General features: G+C 40.0%; 1 protein-coding gene across 5 annotated transcripts in view; it reads left to right on the forward strand.

Moving 5' to 3' along the window:
• cadm1b (cell adhesion molecule 1b) overlaps nucleotides 1–15878 on the forward strand; it is a 167385-nt gene that overhangs the window by 127357 nt on the left and 24150 nt on the right. For all 5 annotated transcript variants that reach the window (XM_080888454.1, XM_080888452.1, XM_080888456.1 and 2 more), the window contains 4 exons: nucleotides 235–372; nucleotides 8243–8401; nucleotides 11024–11120; nucleotides 11394–11566. In XM_080888454.1, coding sequence (XP_080744580.1) covers nucleotides 235–372; nucleotides 8243–8401; nucleotides 11024–11120; nucleotides 11394–11566 — 567 coding nt within the window. The remainder of the gene's footprint in view (nucleotides 1–234; nucleotides 373–8242; nucleotides 8402–11023; nucleotides 11121–11393; nucleotides 11567–15878) is intronic.

Raw genomic sequence — 15878 nt, forward strand, 5'->3', positions numbered from 1 at the left:
CAGATGCAAAACTACGAAAAAATGTATCATCGTCCCAACTGTTATGGAGAGCACTGTAAATCAGTAAAAGCTGAAACTTATGTATTCACTGACGATCAGTGTGAACAGGTAGCTTACTAATAGTGAGGAATAGTGACTTTACCCAGTATTTAAGTATTTGAAACTTTATTGTAAAGTTTTAATAGATTTTTGTCTGTGTGTCTATGTGCTGCCTCTGCCATTGTTCTGGGTCAGTCCCGCCAGGCAGCCCAATCATCGAGAGCCGCGAGGACGTGGTCAGCGAGGGGAACGAGACGGAGCTCACCTGCACAGCCATTGGCGGCAAGCCAGCCGCCTACATCAGATGGATGAAAGGGGAGGAAGAACTGACAGGTCAGTAGAATAACAGCCTCACCCAGTTTGCTTCACATGCTCCAGGCACTTCTTCTGTGAATAAAACGGAATTCTACTCCAAAACATTAATGTGTGTTGTACTGATTATGTTGACTGACACATATAAGAAGATAATCCAGTCTGGCATACACAGCTGCAGAAAGACAGTGCTTGCTTTCTTTCTTTTCTTTTCTTTTTTTTCTTGTGTGTAACCCCCCTCCCACCCGTCCTTCAGCCTGTGCTGCCTGCTCAGCTCCACTATGTAATCAACAAACTATGCAACCGCAACTGCAAGACCTGCAATTCGGGCCTGTGTTATTTTTCTCATAAATTTTCGAAAACATTTGCCTTAAAGGCATTTTCATACTGTAATTTTCATTTCACAGATCCAAGTTCAGATTTAAAATTGCTTAAATATTTACTGGTTACACTCCGTCTCCTGATGGAATATGTTTTCTAAAGCTACTAAACTCTACATCTTTGTATTTTCTTTAAACCATCCATACATAGCAAACATGGTTATTTGCACATTTCTCCTCCATGCATTTTCCGCCTAAGGCCGGCTGTAGGCTGCTCAGAAACAGGGATGTAATGTGGAGTGGTGAGAAAGCCTTATTACCTCTCCGTTATGATTAGGGGGTCATCAATTATTCATGATATACTTATTATACAACTAGGGAGATATTCGTTTTAGTCATATCGTATTTACACAGAGTGGATGTCTCAGAGCTTGTTGTCAAATTATATATGTATTAGAATGGAGAGGATTCATTTGGCTTGTTGAGAGATGAAATATTTAGACAAGAGTGAATCTGAAGCTAAATGCCATCTGTGCCTCCAGTGTTCCCTACAGGAGTCGAAGTCAATTTCTGTTTATGAGTTGTTGAGTGTTGTGTAAGGAAAGAAGAGACAACAGGATGGTTAGATCAGTGAAATGCCCCTGACATGCTGAGCAGGGCTAATCCATAGTGGCAGTGGATACATAAAGAAAGCCATAAAGTCACGTCCTCCTGTACCCAAGGAAACACAAATCACTTCTCATTATGGACGTGCTAAACAATTCATTAGCTCCCGCTCAGATTGAGATTCACATGCACACATCTCAGTAGTTTTATAGAATCTCTCTGATCATGTTTGTCTTACGTATGTATGTGGGCGAGACAGTCGTGCCGGTAATAAAGAAATCCTTGGCCTAATTTACACACTCTTTCAAATTGGCCGAATTGCTTCTGCAACCATTTATCATGCTGGCAGGTACGGGACTGATGGGCTGTGGCCTGCGAGAGACTCAGCACACAAAATGCTTGTTAGCATAAATGACATCTGCAGTGTTATTTCAAATGTAGTGGAGCCGAGTGCTCGTCTGCTGAGTACAGGAAGAGATCTGTTCTGTTGGACAGCTGCATTTAATGTTTTAATGCTTTTTTTCCAAATTTACAGGCGATCATGTGACGCCACACGCGGAAAATTTAAGAGGAGCTTTGAAAAGTAGCAGGCTTTGGATTTTATAATGAATTTGAAATATTCCATTTATTGAAAACACACTAAAAACTCAAAAGCTGAACTTTCAAGTTCAACTTTGAAAGATTTTGAATTAATATACAGTTTAAAAAATCATTTTGAAAAATTTGAATATCTTAACTGATAAAATAAAACGTTATTAATTTTTTTGCCCTTGTTTTTAATTTGATGCACTTGAGCTGGTTTATTTTTGACTTTTGGAACTTATATGAGCAAGTATTCCAAAGTCAAGGTTTACCTTTTTTTGGTATGTAATGCTATTCTGTCCCCTTTTGTTACTGAACATCCTGGCATCTAAATAACAAAAAATTACATTCGACAATATTACATCAAAAGAGCTGCTTTTAAAATATTTTAATAAATTCCCAATACAGGTCAAATAATCTATTTTTCACTGCTTGTAAGCTCGAGTACATTTCAGTATCACCGTAATGACGTATAGCTACCGTAATGCTTTCTATATATGTCAACACCTGCTTTGTCCTTTGAGCTATCAAAGATCTTTTAACCACTTATCTTGTGGCAAATTGGCACCATTAAATTTCCACCAAATTAACTATTATCTGTTCCTTATTGTGCCCTGTGGTGGCCTCGGAGACCTGCCCAGGGCATACCCTGTCAGCTGGGATCGGCTCCAGACCCTGAATTGGATAAGCAGTTAAGGAAATGGATTGATGGATGTTCTTTATTGTAATGGATGCAGAAACAAGAGTAATTTAAAAACCTGGCAATTCTCAGACAGGTTCTGGAGTAATGAGCAGTGTCTTTCTGTTTCTGATTTCTAAGCAAATTTATGGATGTTTATTTACGGTGACATCTGAGATAATGATATCCTTGGTAACTGTAAGTCACACTGAATCTTAAAATATGTGTTGTGTCTCAGAGTATCAATTTTGACAAATTGTAGCAATTGAACACCGAGGGTTTAAAGCATTTTAATCACTTCTTTGTGCTTTGCGTCACAGGAGCCCCGACTGCTTACTGTACAGGTTAAGTCACTCACAGTGTATTTTCCTTACATCTCCAGGGTCCCCAGCGTAACTCGCCTTATCTTATATCGAGTGAACGGAGCAAGTTAAAAATCTTTATCATTTTCATTTTCTCTGCATTGCTAATCGAAATACCTCTAGCAGTTTACTGTCTAAGCCTCGCCAAAAGAGCTTGATCACTGGTGGCTCTGCTGGTGTGTTGGCAGGCAGAAGACCCGGGTTAGAAACTGACTGAAAGAAAATGTCACCCTGAGAAGCGGTTATGCTTGATTGCACTGGGATTGATCAGTGCTCGATGCTCACAAGAGCGTTTGATTTGACATCTCTGCTGCCACTCTCAAATCTCCTCTGCATTCAGATTTGAGTCCTTCCATGACCTGATGCACGGTTGTTTTCCTCATCTGGGTCTTGGATGACACTGGTAATTGACAAGCGTTGGTTGGCCTGTACATCATTAATAACTCTGTATGAGTTGTCAAGATGCGGTGCAGAACTTTGTTTCCCCATGATTTTCTACTGGTTTTCGTTTTAAAAGAATTTAATAAGAAGACTCGAAACAAAGCAGAACTGATCGTAGAAGTCAAATTAAAGACGCTTTTGTTCATGAAAATGCCAAGACAAGGGTAAGTGGTGCTATTTTCCTGACCTTGAAAAGTGTTGCCTGTCCCTTTGGTATTTTGTACTGTCAAATGAAAGACACAACACCATGGGACTTTCAGGCAGACACAGTTACACAAGGCGGATTGGGGCTAATTTGGCAGAAAGTCCTCTTGACATTGCACAGAGACAGCTCTTTTTTTTTTAAGGCGGAGAGGTTGTTACATACCACAAAAAAGCAGAAGAAAATAAAATGACATAAAAACCCATTTGTTTTTACTTGAATCATCAGTTACATCAGCCAATAACTGGATTTTCAGTAGTTACTACAAAAAAAGTCACACATATCGTACCTCTTCTATCTATTACATAGGATTCACATCTGCTTCATAAGCTAACTACTGTTGGAGCAAACATCAAGATAGCTCATTACCTTTAGCGTTTCTGACAGAACTAATTGCAAAAGCTGTTTTTAATAATAAATTCAGCGATTAAATCAAGATTCAAGGCAAGGCAACCAAGGCATAAAAAGCAGGTGTCACGAGGGTGTCAGATTCATTTCTGATGTTGGGGTGACAAAAAAAGTTGAACTGCTTATCTTAGAATAAAAAAAATACATAAACACTGCCTTTATCACACAGTGTCAGTCACAGAGTCAAATGGTAATTTTCCCTGACATGTATAATGACACAGCTTCACCTGAAGTGACGTTCAAAAAGCTTAAAATATTTTGATACAACACACAAGATTTCTCAATAAAGCAGTGTGCCATATGATTTAAGAGCTGGGTTTATGTTAGTTAACATAAGTGGCCAATAATGCAAAGATGTAAAACTGCTGTCCTCTCTCCAGGCGCTCATGCTCAATGTGTCTCAGAATAAAGTGGCATTCCTGTAGTCGGCCTGTGGCCGCACATGCCCACCTCTGGGTCAGAGCCCATTTGCTCGATCACATAAAGTGAACAGCATTGGCAGTAGTGTTTTAATATAATTCATTCTATTATTTTCTAAAAATTTCTATAAAATCACATCAATCAATTCATCAAATTATGTCACCACTCTACAAGTTTTTGCTATCCAGCTGATTATTTCCCACAAAATGCAATTAGCCTAAAATGATTATAAAAAATTAGATGGGAACCAATTACGGCTTAATTTGATTAGTTCATTATTTTGCCACAATTTCACGTATTTATTGATCACTTAATCTCTTTATAAAGAAAAACTGTACTGTGCGAAGCTTAGTCATTTCTTTATATTTTGCTGCCAGACTTTGTTGTAATTCTTTTAAGTGTCTTTGAACAACAGTTCTCCAGAATTTCTGAAGGCATTTCAGTTTTTCTTTAGGCACTGGCTGCCTGTTCCAGTCATTTTTAGTCCAGTCCAATTTTCAGAGCAATTTTTTTATTATTTGTTAAGCGGTTTAACGCTGACCTATAAATCATTCAATAAATAATTTAATAAAAAAGCCTCCTAACTCAAGGGATGACGTGTGTTGCATCTGCACATAACAGGCAACTTAGCAAAGAATCAATATTAAATTGTATCTTTAAGTACTTTACTAGCAGCCTGTTACAAAACCGCATCATTTGTTCCCATTTCTTTAGTTCAATCTATGACAAATGCCAAAGATAACACCGTTTGACAGGCATAAAATAGATCTTTGCATTCCCAAAGAACTATTAACTAAAACCACTTTGCAGTTGTTATGCACGTGTGCAGTGTGTCATTAAAACATTGAGGAAACTGGATAAGTGGTGGACAAATAAGTGTCAGTCTTACAGCAGATGGATAGTATCTAAAGGGCATACCCTTAAGAAATGGGACAAATTCCAGCAAAGATCTGAAACACAGCATGAGAGCATCATCTGATCCATCTAATGTTCACTGAAGCCTCATCAGAAATGGTCTCAGTGGAAGGGTGGCTATCAAAACTAAAAGGCTAAGGTATCCCAAATTACACAAGAATTGGACTGAAAATCGGTGGTAACAGTTCATATGGAGTGATGAATTCAAAAATGAAAAGTTTGGTTGAAATCACTGTCAATATGCATGGTGGAGGTCAGGAAAGAGGTACAGTAGTCACTGTCTTACAGCCATCTGGAGGTTTTTAGGCTTTGGAGCTGCATTAAAGCCAGTGGTTAACGGATCTTGTTAAAATTGATGGAATTATGAGCATGGAAAATCAAATTGTAAACCACCATGAAATATCCTCTGGAATGTGTCTGATTGGCAATGACTTCATTTTTCAGCATGACAATGATTCTAAAAACACTGCCAATGCAGTAAAAGCATACCCGGATAGGAAAACACACAGTGGCCTCTCCAGAGCCTGGACCTCAACATCAGTGACGCAGTGTGGGATCATCTTGACAGACATGAGAGCATAAGACAGCCAAAATCCAAAGAAGAGCTTTGAATGTCCTTCAAGAAGTCTGGAGAACTATTCCTAAGGATTACAAATTACAAATTACAAGAACGCCCGCCTAAGAGAGTTCATGCTGTGCTGTAGAATGAACGTGATCATGCCAAATATTGACTTTCATACTTGTCAGAATTGTGGAAAGTCTGGTTTTTTGCCTTATATGCTGTATTTGCATTTAAGCTTGTGCATTTACCAGTTCTTACAAAATATAAAGAAATAAGGGGTTGGCTAAGGCTTTTACATTGTATTTAAAGAATTCCAACCATATATTTAATTTATGGTGTCAAATCCTGAAACATTTTCATCAAGTTTTCTTTACACTGTGCAATTATGAAACCTGGTAAGACTGTTATTCATCAGTCTTAAATGTTGGTAGCCTGTGAGATCTGTGAGAGCCTGTGTCTGCTACTGGCCAAGTTGATTTTTTCCACCAAGGCACCAGAGTGCCAGAATTTAAAAACAAAATAAAACAAAATCTCACAGTGTGACTGTTGCTACGACCCATGGCCACACACCAACCATTCACAATACGACATGGTGTGACACAGGATACACCAGCCAATTTTGTAAGTGAGTTTTGAATGAAGCTTGAAAACACACACACGCAAACTCTCACACATAGAGACACACTTTTCTTTGGCCAGGACAAGGTTGTCATGTTTTTAAAGCATCTTCTCTCATACTGTATGCACCTTTCTATTTACGATTTGACATGCCTCAAATTGATATTGTACACCCTGTCAGAGATTGCAAACCAACATTTTATTCGACACAAACATAACGTAAACTGCCGTGATTGTTGTTATCGCACGCTCTAAATGCTTCACTGTGATTTTATGAGGCAATTAGTGCGACTGGCCGAGAGAAAAATGGCTAATCACCGCATCTCTTCAGTTTACACTCCACTTCACCCAACTCTTTGGCGCGCAGGGCGCTGCTCCTGGCAGGTGTGCTTGGAAATGCCCTCATTGACCTTGTGATTGTATGGTGACAATACGGCTCTTAATTGACTTTTTTTTTTGCTCTTATTTGGGAAGGAACAAGTACCCACTGATCACAGGACTCAACTTTAACTAAAGATGTTTGGGATAAACTCATTTACTGCTGTTGTGGTGCTTTTTCGAGTGAAGTTAAATGGCATAATTAAGCTGGAGTAGGCACCATGCTTTTGGCATCACTGGACCAAAAACCCACTAAAACCCTGCAGCATATTGTAATTCAAGTGGTCTGCAAGGGAATGAGACTCCTGCACCTCCTCTTGGCTCTGATATCAGGTTCTAATCAGATGTCTTTTAAGACCAGATCAGTTGAGTGGTCTAAAATAGAGTGAGCATGTCCACATGGACGCTGAGATATAGTAGTACACATGATTAATCAAAGAACCTTCACCTTTACCCACTGCAGGGCACAAACACATGCTGCAACACTTTTATGCATTTTTGTGCAGGCTAGCAAGATCGCTGTTGTTTAGATGAAACCCTTTTTTTTAATGCAGCCTCTTCACACTGACACTGTATTCCTGCTGTTATTACTGTTATTACTTACTTACCCTTTTCAAATGGTCAGTGCACTTTTTCGACTGCCTGTTTCCTCATTGCAGCTGGCAGTGTGGTCAAATTTAATGCCCACAAGTGCATTGACCACTTACTGCTCCCAGTACTTTAAATTTTATGTAGGCAGGTCTTGGGTTGGTGCGTATATGTTACATGGGGTTAATATCCATCAAGAGGCCGCATATATGTGTATTGGTGATCATCAACTGTGGAACAACAGTGTTTTGCCCTCACTGAGTCCGGCACAGCTCCCCTGTGACAAGGCTGAAATGGAAGTGTGCTGCAGGTCAGTGTGGGGCTGTAATTATTTCCTCACTTCATTAAGTGTGAGTAAACCATCACACTCAGCACTGCAGCTAATGCAATGCCCCTGTGGCATTGTAATGCTCTCTAAATGAATGCCCTTCTGACAGCCTAGGGCCTAGTGGGCAGCAGATTACTGCAGGGTTAGCCCCAACAATGCTCAACCCTCGAGCAGCAGAAGCCTTCATTATCAGGCTGGATATGACCCAGCCGCTCCTCGCTGCTCTCGTCAGAATCGAAGGCCTTCGGACTCTTTGAATCCCCTAAAGTCTCGCCTGGGCACCACATCACTGAATCATAAATTAAATGTAAATGCCATCTGAAAGTAGTCCTCTTTGACAGGTAATGCTCTCTTAATAGCTTTGACTATTTGCTCATTAAAGCCAGTGCAGACTGCTGCTGCTGCTGCAGGAGTTCAGATTTGTTTTTGCCCTGTTTCGCCATTAACTTTCTCTTCCTGTCATCCCTGTGATGGTTTTCCAGGTGAAACAACAGTTGAGGAGACGTATGACAGGATGTTTACTGTTACCAGCCGGGTAAGATTTTCTGTCACCAAGGAGGATGATGGAATGCCAGTGGACTGCATCATTGACCACCCAGCTGTAAAGGACCTCCTGGCTCAAAGACACTTGGAAGTACTTTGTGAGTGACCCAAAACTCAGTCTTTTCAAGCCTAGAACTAGACCGAGGCCCCACAGACAGTGTCGGGAACTGTTTCTTTTCTGGGATAGTTGAGGGGTTAACTGCTTATTAGTGAGGCTGGGCCATTGATATCAGATGTCCTTCATTTCACTTCACACCTAAGATGTTTCAGGTGTAACACTTGATTCTGATTGCAAAAAAAGTAAGTAAAAAATACTACATGTAAGAATAAGAGAACCTACACAGCCAGATAAGCAAGAGCACTGACAGGGTTCTTTTAGAGTTACTAGAAGCATATTTATACCTCTACCAGAGTTAGAATCCACCACAGTGTTGGTTATTTTGTCACAGTTGAGCAGTGGGCACAGAATTTGGCTGTATTGATTTTTCAAATCCTTACAACTGTGAGGACAAAATGAACAACCTTGGGCTGTATTGATAATAGACACTTGGGAAAATTCTGAAATACAAGTACAAGCACAAGTCTCCGCATCACCAGGCCAGAGTGAGTCCGCCTAGTCAAAGTTGTAAATTGGGCAGAAACTACTACCTGGGAAACAATGATCTTTTGAACCTGTTCTAAACAGCAAAAATAATTAAAGCATAATAATAATAATTCCTTCAGCCTTCAAAAGATGATGACAAAGTGCATTTTTAGTAACACACACAGGCTAATCTCAGTAAAGGCACCTGTATGAATGGAAAGGGTTAATAAGATAATATAAGTCAATGTGATTATGAGCCTAGTACACTTAATCTGGAGTTCTGTGGGTAATCTTAGCCATAAATGTTTGTGTTGGAGTTTGAAAGTAAACACAGACAGAAGCCACCTGGAAGGGCCGTTATGGTTGACTGCACGGTGAACAACAGCAGTGTAAAAAGAATGTTAACTACTAAGTACACCCTTACAGCTTTCATAGGAAACAGCAGCCAGGTGATGCTAACATGAAGCACTTGATTAACTGATCATTAGCACTTTTGTATGTGGGTGTGTGTTGACTCGACACAGTGCCATAATCTTCAAGTGAGTGGACATTAAAACAACAGCGACATCTCAGACTCTACAGGCCTCAGTTAGCATTTTAGATGTTAAAGTTCATGACTGCTTTTTTTTAAATAAGACTGAGCAAATATGTCTCGTTTGGAAGGGTTGCCAAGAGAAAGCCTCTTCTCGCTAAAAATACGATTCGCAAAGTTGTATCTGAGCAAACCGCAAGGCTTCTGGAATAATCTTGTTTGGACAGACGAGACCAAAGTGGAGATATCTGGCCATAAAGCACAGAATCAGAATCAGAAAGACTTTATTTATCCCCAAGGGGCAATTAAGAGAGCACAGCAAAGCCTTTGGCGAAAACTAGGCTCGGCATATCAGCACAAACAGCTCGTAGCAACTGTCAAGCATGGTGGTGGAGGGTTGATGATTTGGGAGCTTTGCAGCCACTGTCCTTTATACCAAATAATTGTAGAGTCAAAGCTTGGTGAAAATGGGTCATAAAACAGAAATGCTGGGGTGAGACATTAAGAGAGCTATGCTTAAAAAAAAAAGCTCACAAACCTCAATAAACCAAAGCAACTTGGCCAAAATTCTTCCACAACAAAGTGATAAAACTTACTTCAACTTGTTGTAGCGAAAGGTGGTTCTACAACGTATTGCATCATAGGGTATATGTAGTTTTGCATAGAGTCCTGTGAAAAACATTCTTTTTCACATGACTGTACATCCTCCTTTTTCCAGATCTCTCCAAAGGAAGTGCAAACTATGCAAAACCCACAATAAACACTTTCCTTTTACATCTCTGGAAACTTGCAAGACAGAGTGGCAAGAAGTAACAGACTCTTGAACCCAGCGTTATAGCTGAGCGTGATCAGGTGTAGATCTTGCGCCATGCTGCGATGTAGATTACACTGACATATTGCACGACTCCTGCATGAACTGTGCGCACACAGGAATAAATAACTTGCAGTTGATACGGTCTTAGAAAGACTTGTAGTATCCTCAGACCTTCATGCCGTAGATGTGTCGCATGTATTTGACTGCTTTATCGTACAGCTGGTGTTTCTTAGAGTGTAATGGTGCCTTGGCCTGAGAGGTACAGCAATCATAAGGGAAAACGTTTCTGCTCAGGTATCAGTGATGTTTAGGTGTTCTTTAAATGGTGAATTGATTGAAGAGGTAATGCACACGGCCTTACGCTGTTAAACATCAAAGAAAGGTTAAGGTACCCTTTTGTAGTCTGTGCAGAATTTTAATTTTTTTTCAGAAGATAACTGTTTTGTCTGACCTTTCAAGGAAAAAGAGAAAGCTTGACTGCAACCGCTTGACATTTTGGCAATCTTTGGCTAGCATTGATAAGAGGAGGGGGGGGGGAAAAGCCATTTTACTATAAGGTACTGCAGACGGACTGGATGTCTAGTGAGCACATCTATAATCATTTCATACTCTTCTATGTTTCGTTATTGACTGTTTTTCTTTCATTTAGAAGTCTGTTTCTCACTGCGCTTCGCTTTAGAGTCCAATAATCATTTAACACACCCTTTAGCTGCAAGTATGAGAAAGAAAGTCAGCTGGATTATAGCTTACACCACTGAAGCATTGTAAATACTGATCTCTTTAACTTCCAGATAAACCAGAAGTAAAGATCGTGGTGACATATCCTGAAGGTTTAACCAGAGAGGGTGACAATCTGGATTTGACATGTATCGCTGAAGGAAAGCCACAGTGAGTATGGATGCATTTCAGTGCTTGAGACTTCTGTTTCATTTTCTATTTTCCACTGTATATTATTTTCCCCGCCAGTCCAAATACCCTCTTAACCTTTACATTTCAGTGTACCATTTAAATGTTACCAGTTGTTAGCATGCTGTATAAACTACATCATTAGACAGGGCCTGCCAATGGCCCTTCTCAGATTCTCAGATTTGACCTTTATTTCAGATTTCTACGATGGATATACAGAGGCTGAGTGATGTGTGTGGTATTTGTGCTCTCCAGTCCCCATCAGATTAACTGGCTGAGAGTAGATGAGGATGTGCCGCCTCATGCTGTGGTCACCGGCTCTGATCTCTACATCGAGAACCTCAACAAGTCCTACAATGGCACCTACCGCTGTGTGGCGTCCAATGCTGTAGGAGAGGCTTATGTCGACTACATCCTCTATGTACATGGTAGATGTTATACTTTATTCCTTTTTACACTATTATTTTAAATACCTCCATCGATTCTCATCATTCCTATGAAAAGCTTATAGACTTAAAGACCTTCGGCAGCTTTGGTGGTTATGATTTTGTGTTACAGTGATGGCACACTGTGTACATACAAGCAGCCACTTTTCAAGCATAGATGTACGTTAGCCGTTATTTAGAGAAATAGGAAGTTTAAAAGGTGGCGGCAGCTGACAAATCCACAGGGCTTTGAATTCATGTTGAAGATTTTAGCTGTAGCTGTATCATCAATGTATGATGACTCTGAAGTATGTGGAGTACAAAGGGATGTATAAAGTGGCTGTTGGCATTACACTGGGATGTCAAAAACCCAAATAGAGAGATGTGTTATGGTATATTATTATTTTTGAAGCAGCAGCAAATAAATCAGACCCAGTAGAAACCCAGAAGCAGCTATATGTTATATCACATTATACTTACCTCCCCTGAATGTGTGGCCCAAATGTAACTATTCAAATGTGGGGTTTTTTGTGTTTTGTAGTTCTTCCTCCGTTCTGTGGAATTGCTTATCATTCATTGTCTGGTTTTGCTCACTGATAAAGGACACAGACACTTTTAAGAAGGTACTTGACTAATTTAGCATTGCATTCCTAGAATGTCTGAGTTGTTATCGTTGAGCAATTAGCAAAGATAAAGAAAAGTTAGGTCACTTCTTTTAGCCTTGATGTCAATGCCTGTTGACGCCTAGTCTACTAAACACTTATTGATTCATTTCCATTTTTAATTTAATGCAGTTTTTTGTATCTCCTTGTAAGGTTATCGCTTTTTTAAAGTCTGCACCGTGTCTGGAAATAGACGCCACCTTGCTTTGTGCAGAAATATGCTATCAGACTGTGATGCATTTAGAAATGTTATCAGAAATATGCACCTTCCGTTACCACCAGTGGAGACAAGGATTATACAGACATGCATCGTCACACTCATGCACAAACAGTACCATATTCCTAAGAGCACTGCGTAACACTATGCACTATATTGGCTATTACTTCATTTTCTGTGACCAAGATCGGCCGTGGTGCTGTTGACTTACGTCGAAGTGGTTGGAATTTCAATGTGTTCTCCAGCCATCCAGTAAAGGGCAATTGAGGGACCATCTCTCCCAGGACTTGACTTTAAATTTCACAGACAGTTTGCTCCTCTTGGTTAACCTCTCTTCACTGAGGCCTCATTTTCTTCTTAGCTTAACATGCCTGTCAGCCTTTTCACACTAATTGGAGTTTTTGTGTTTTTCTTGTTTTCTTTTAAACACAGTACAATCCTCAACAAAACAACCAAATTGAACACAAAACAAAATCTAAACATACGGATTTAATGACTAACTCGACTACTTTTGCCGTTGCCAGTAAATTTTACTTGGATGCAATTGCACATAATTCTGAAAACATTTTTTTTCTCCATACAACTGTTTAAAGGCATCAGGCACTTGCACTTGAATCCCCGAGGGGGGAACAGCAGGAGGTAGCTGTTTGAAGTTGCACAAAGCACCGCGGACTTCATCATTTAGAAATCTCGTAACTTGATGTCAGTGAGGTACACACTACTTGGACCTTAATTTCCTATTTTTGGTGGCTGGCAGGGGTGATGTGGATAAGGGGAAAATAAATTTTCAGCAGGTGCAGCCATTGTTGGTGGGTTTAGCTTTCTCTCCTTGGAGTGCTTGCTCCCTGCTGTTTAGAGAAGCATTTTGTATTTCACTCCCAAGTTTCAATTTGTTCCTGCCTGTGTGCCAACAGCATTGTCTGCCAGTGACCATACACAAGACCAGGAATGAGAATCTGTTGTTTAGGCTCTCAGGAAATATAAACAAAAATACATGTTTGCGTTACCTCAAATAGATTTTCTTTCTTTTTACCTAAGACTCATAACCTATTGCCGGTTGCTTGTAAGTCTTTGCTTTAAACAAATGTCTGGGGCTGGAATCAAAATGATTCTTGATGTTCAGATGAGATTGTGGTTTGTTTGTCCCTTTAAACCTGGAGGCTGTTTTCTCTTTCATCCTGTGCAGGGGGGATGTTTCTTTGGGTGGAAAGAAACTTAAAATTCGCAGTTTCGGGCGTGTACTCACTGGCAGGATTTTGTAACACCGAATCTAGTCTGGATGCCAGTCATGGTAAATTATACAGCTTAAACTGTTAAAGTGAAGGAAAAGGCACTAAGTCAATGAGTTACCCTTTAAGCTGTATAAAAAATAAATTTAAAGCTGTATGTTTATCATTATTTTACTGTAATTCCTTGTATGTATATGCTTTATATCCAATCTGTGTGGCAGTAAACATTTTGTTGTGGTCATAGCACTTGTATTCCTTTCACCGATACTGGTATGAGGAGTCACGCGGCATATAGAATAATATCAACTATGTGTTTTTAAAGTGAACCAATCGTCTCTCTCTCCGAATTAAAAACCCAGAAAGAAACAGGACAGCTTGGTTTTAAAACCACCCAAACCATGCTGGGTTGATGCAGTTTGTTAAATTTGGCCTCCAAAATCAACACTCACATTTAAGCCTAACATGCGCAAAGCTGCAGAGTCGAATGAGAAAGGCTCTGTTGTTCAAAATTGGCTTTTTGTGGATTTTGTGCAAGAGCTGATTGCAGGTTTCCTGCTGGTGATATTGTTTTGATTATTACTCAGTCTGCTTGCTTAGGTCATGTTGACAGCCATGAACTGTGTGTCAAAAACCAGCAATGTAACAGTTCTTTTTTTTTTTTTTTTTGTCTAGCTGATGAGCAGATGTTTACGGCAGTTGCTGAAAGATGTGCATTTGTGAAAGTAAATGTGTTTGTAATGGCCTTCATGTCAACACCATTTCACCAATTGTAGGGCCAGCATTGAAAAGGATTTTAATGGAGGGACAAAGTCTTGTGCAGAGGATGCAAAAAGCTGTCAGACTCTAGAGGAATTAAGGAAGAATAAACAGCTACTGTTGGAGCAGGGATGATGGTTTTCTGGGGCTTTGTAAGAGTAACCTGAGACTGAATTTCTACACCTGGAAGCATTACAGAGTTGTGAAATGACTCCCCCCTGATTGCTGAAACTGCATAGGTGCTATTGATGGTTTGAATTTTCTGAAGAATAACCATGTGGGGTGTTAGGAATGTCTTCTAAACTGGGCTTCAAACACAGCAGGATGTCGCTAATCCAAATCTCTGAGGCACAAAGCACTCAGAAAAGCGCTGGTATTCCATTTTATCATTGCTGGAATATTTTCAGTCACATAAAAATGTCTCCCTGCACGCAGTTAATGGAACATACACAGAATTCCTCATCACTGTATGTCTGACATTCAGCAGTTCCATAGGTTGCTCGAGGACTAATGTGTTTATTTCACCAGCTGACACGCGTGACTTTGTCACCATGACGTAGATTTCCTGTAACTCCCATAACTCTGCCGCCCCATGGTTTGTGCTCTGCCAGGCAGATGATGGCATCTGCTTGTTCCCAATGGGCCTATAATGATCACTTCCAAACAAAAGGACAGCATATGCCAGCAAATAGCTCACTCAAGGCAGCGTTATTCAAGCTACCACGGCTAAATTTCTAATTGCTGTGTAAAGATTCCTCGGAATCAAAGATTTATTGTACTCTCTCAGATCAAATCCTCTCCGATTTTGAACAAGTGGCATAAGCATTTTTTGACTCCCCATCACAGATCTTGAAAGTAATATAATATTCTAATAGTTCAGAAGTTTCGACTGAATTGCCTGCGGGCATTTAGGAACTCATGCATGATGCGTGTCTACTGCTGTTAAATTCATGTATCATTTGATTCATTCTGCACCCATAACACTTACGTGAATGACTGAAAGCCACGGGAAGCGAATGTTCTCCGGTCCCGAATAAAAGCTACAGTGTCTGCGTTGTCAGTGTTTGTGCCTTTGGCCATGACTCCTTCAATTAGTAACTTCCTATCCACATATTTTACCAATTTCGATTAAACACCATTTCTCTGGTGTGCAAATGTTGGATGCTCCATGACTTTAGCTCTCCGTAATGAGACACAGGAGATTGGTAAAAGGTGCTCAAACTGCATATAATTATATCTGCGACTCCCACTCCTGTTTTCTGGAGGATTTAATGCCAGAAAAAAATCATGTTGTGGTCCACGTGAGAGTTTGTTGTCCCAGACTAATCATGCTTGCAACAGTAGCTTAATTAATGTGTGTCTCTGCAACATGCATTGCTCTTTGCGTGATAACCTTGTGCCATTTTTTTCCATAGCTTTCCAGCAGCAATACTCAACAGCAATTTCAACTG

Source organism: Rhamphochromis sp. 'chilingali' (assembly GCF_963969265.1).
Source record: "Rhamphochromis sp. 'chilingali' genome assembly, chromosome: 8".
Lineage (NCBI taxonomy): Eukaryota > Metazoa > Chordata > Actinopteri > Cichliformes > Cichlidae > Rhamphochromis > Rhamphochromis sp. 'chilingali'.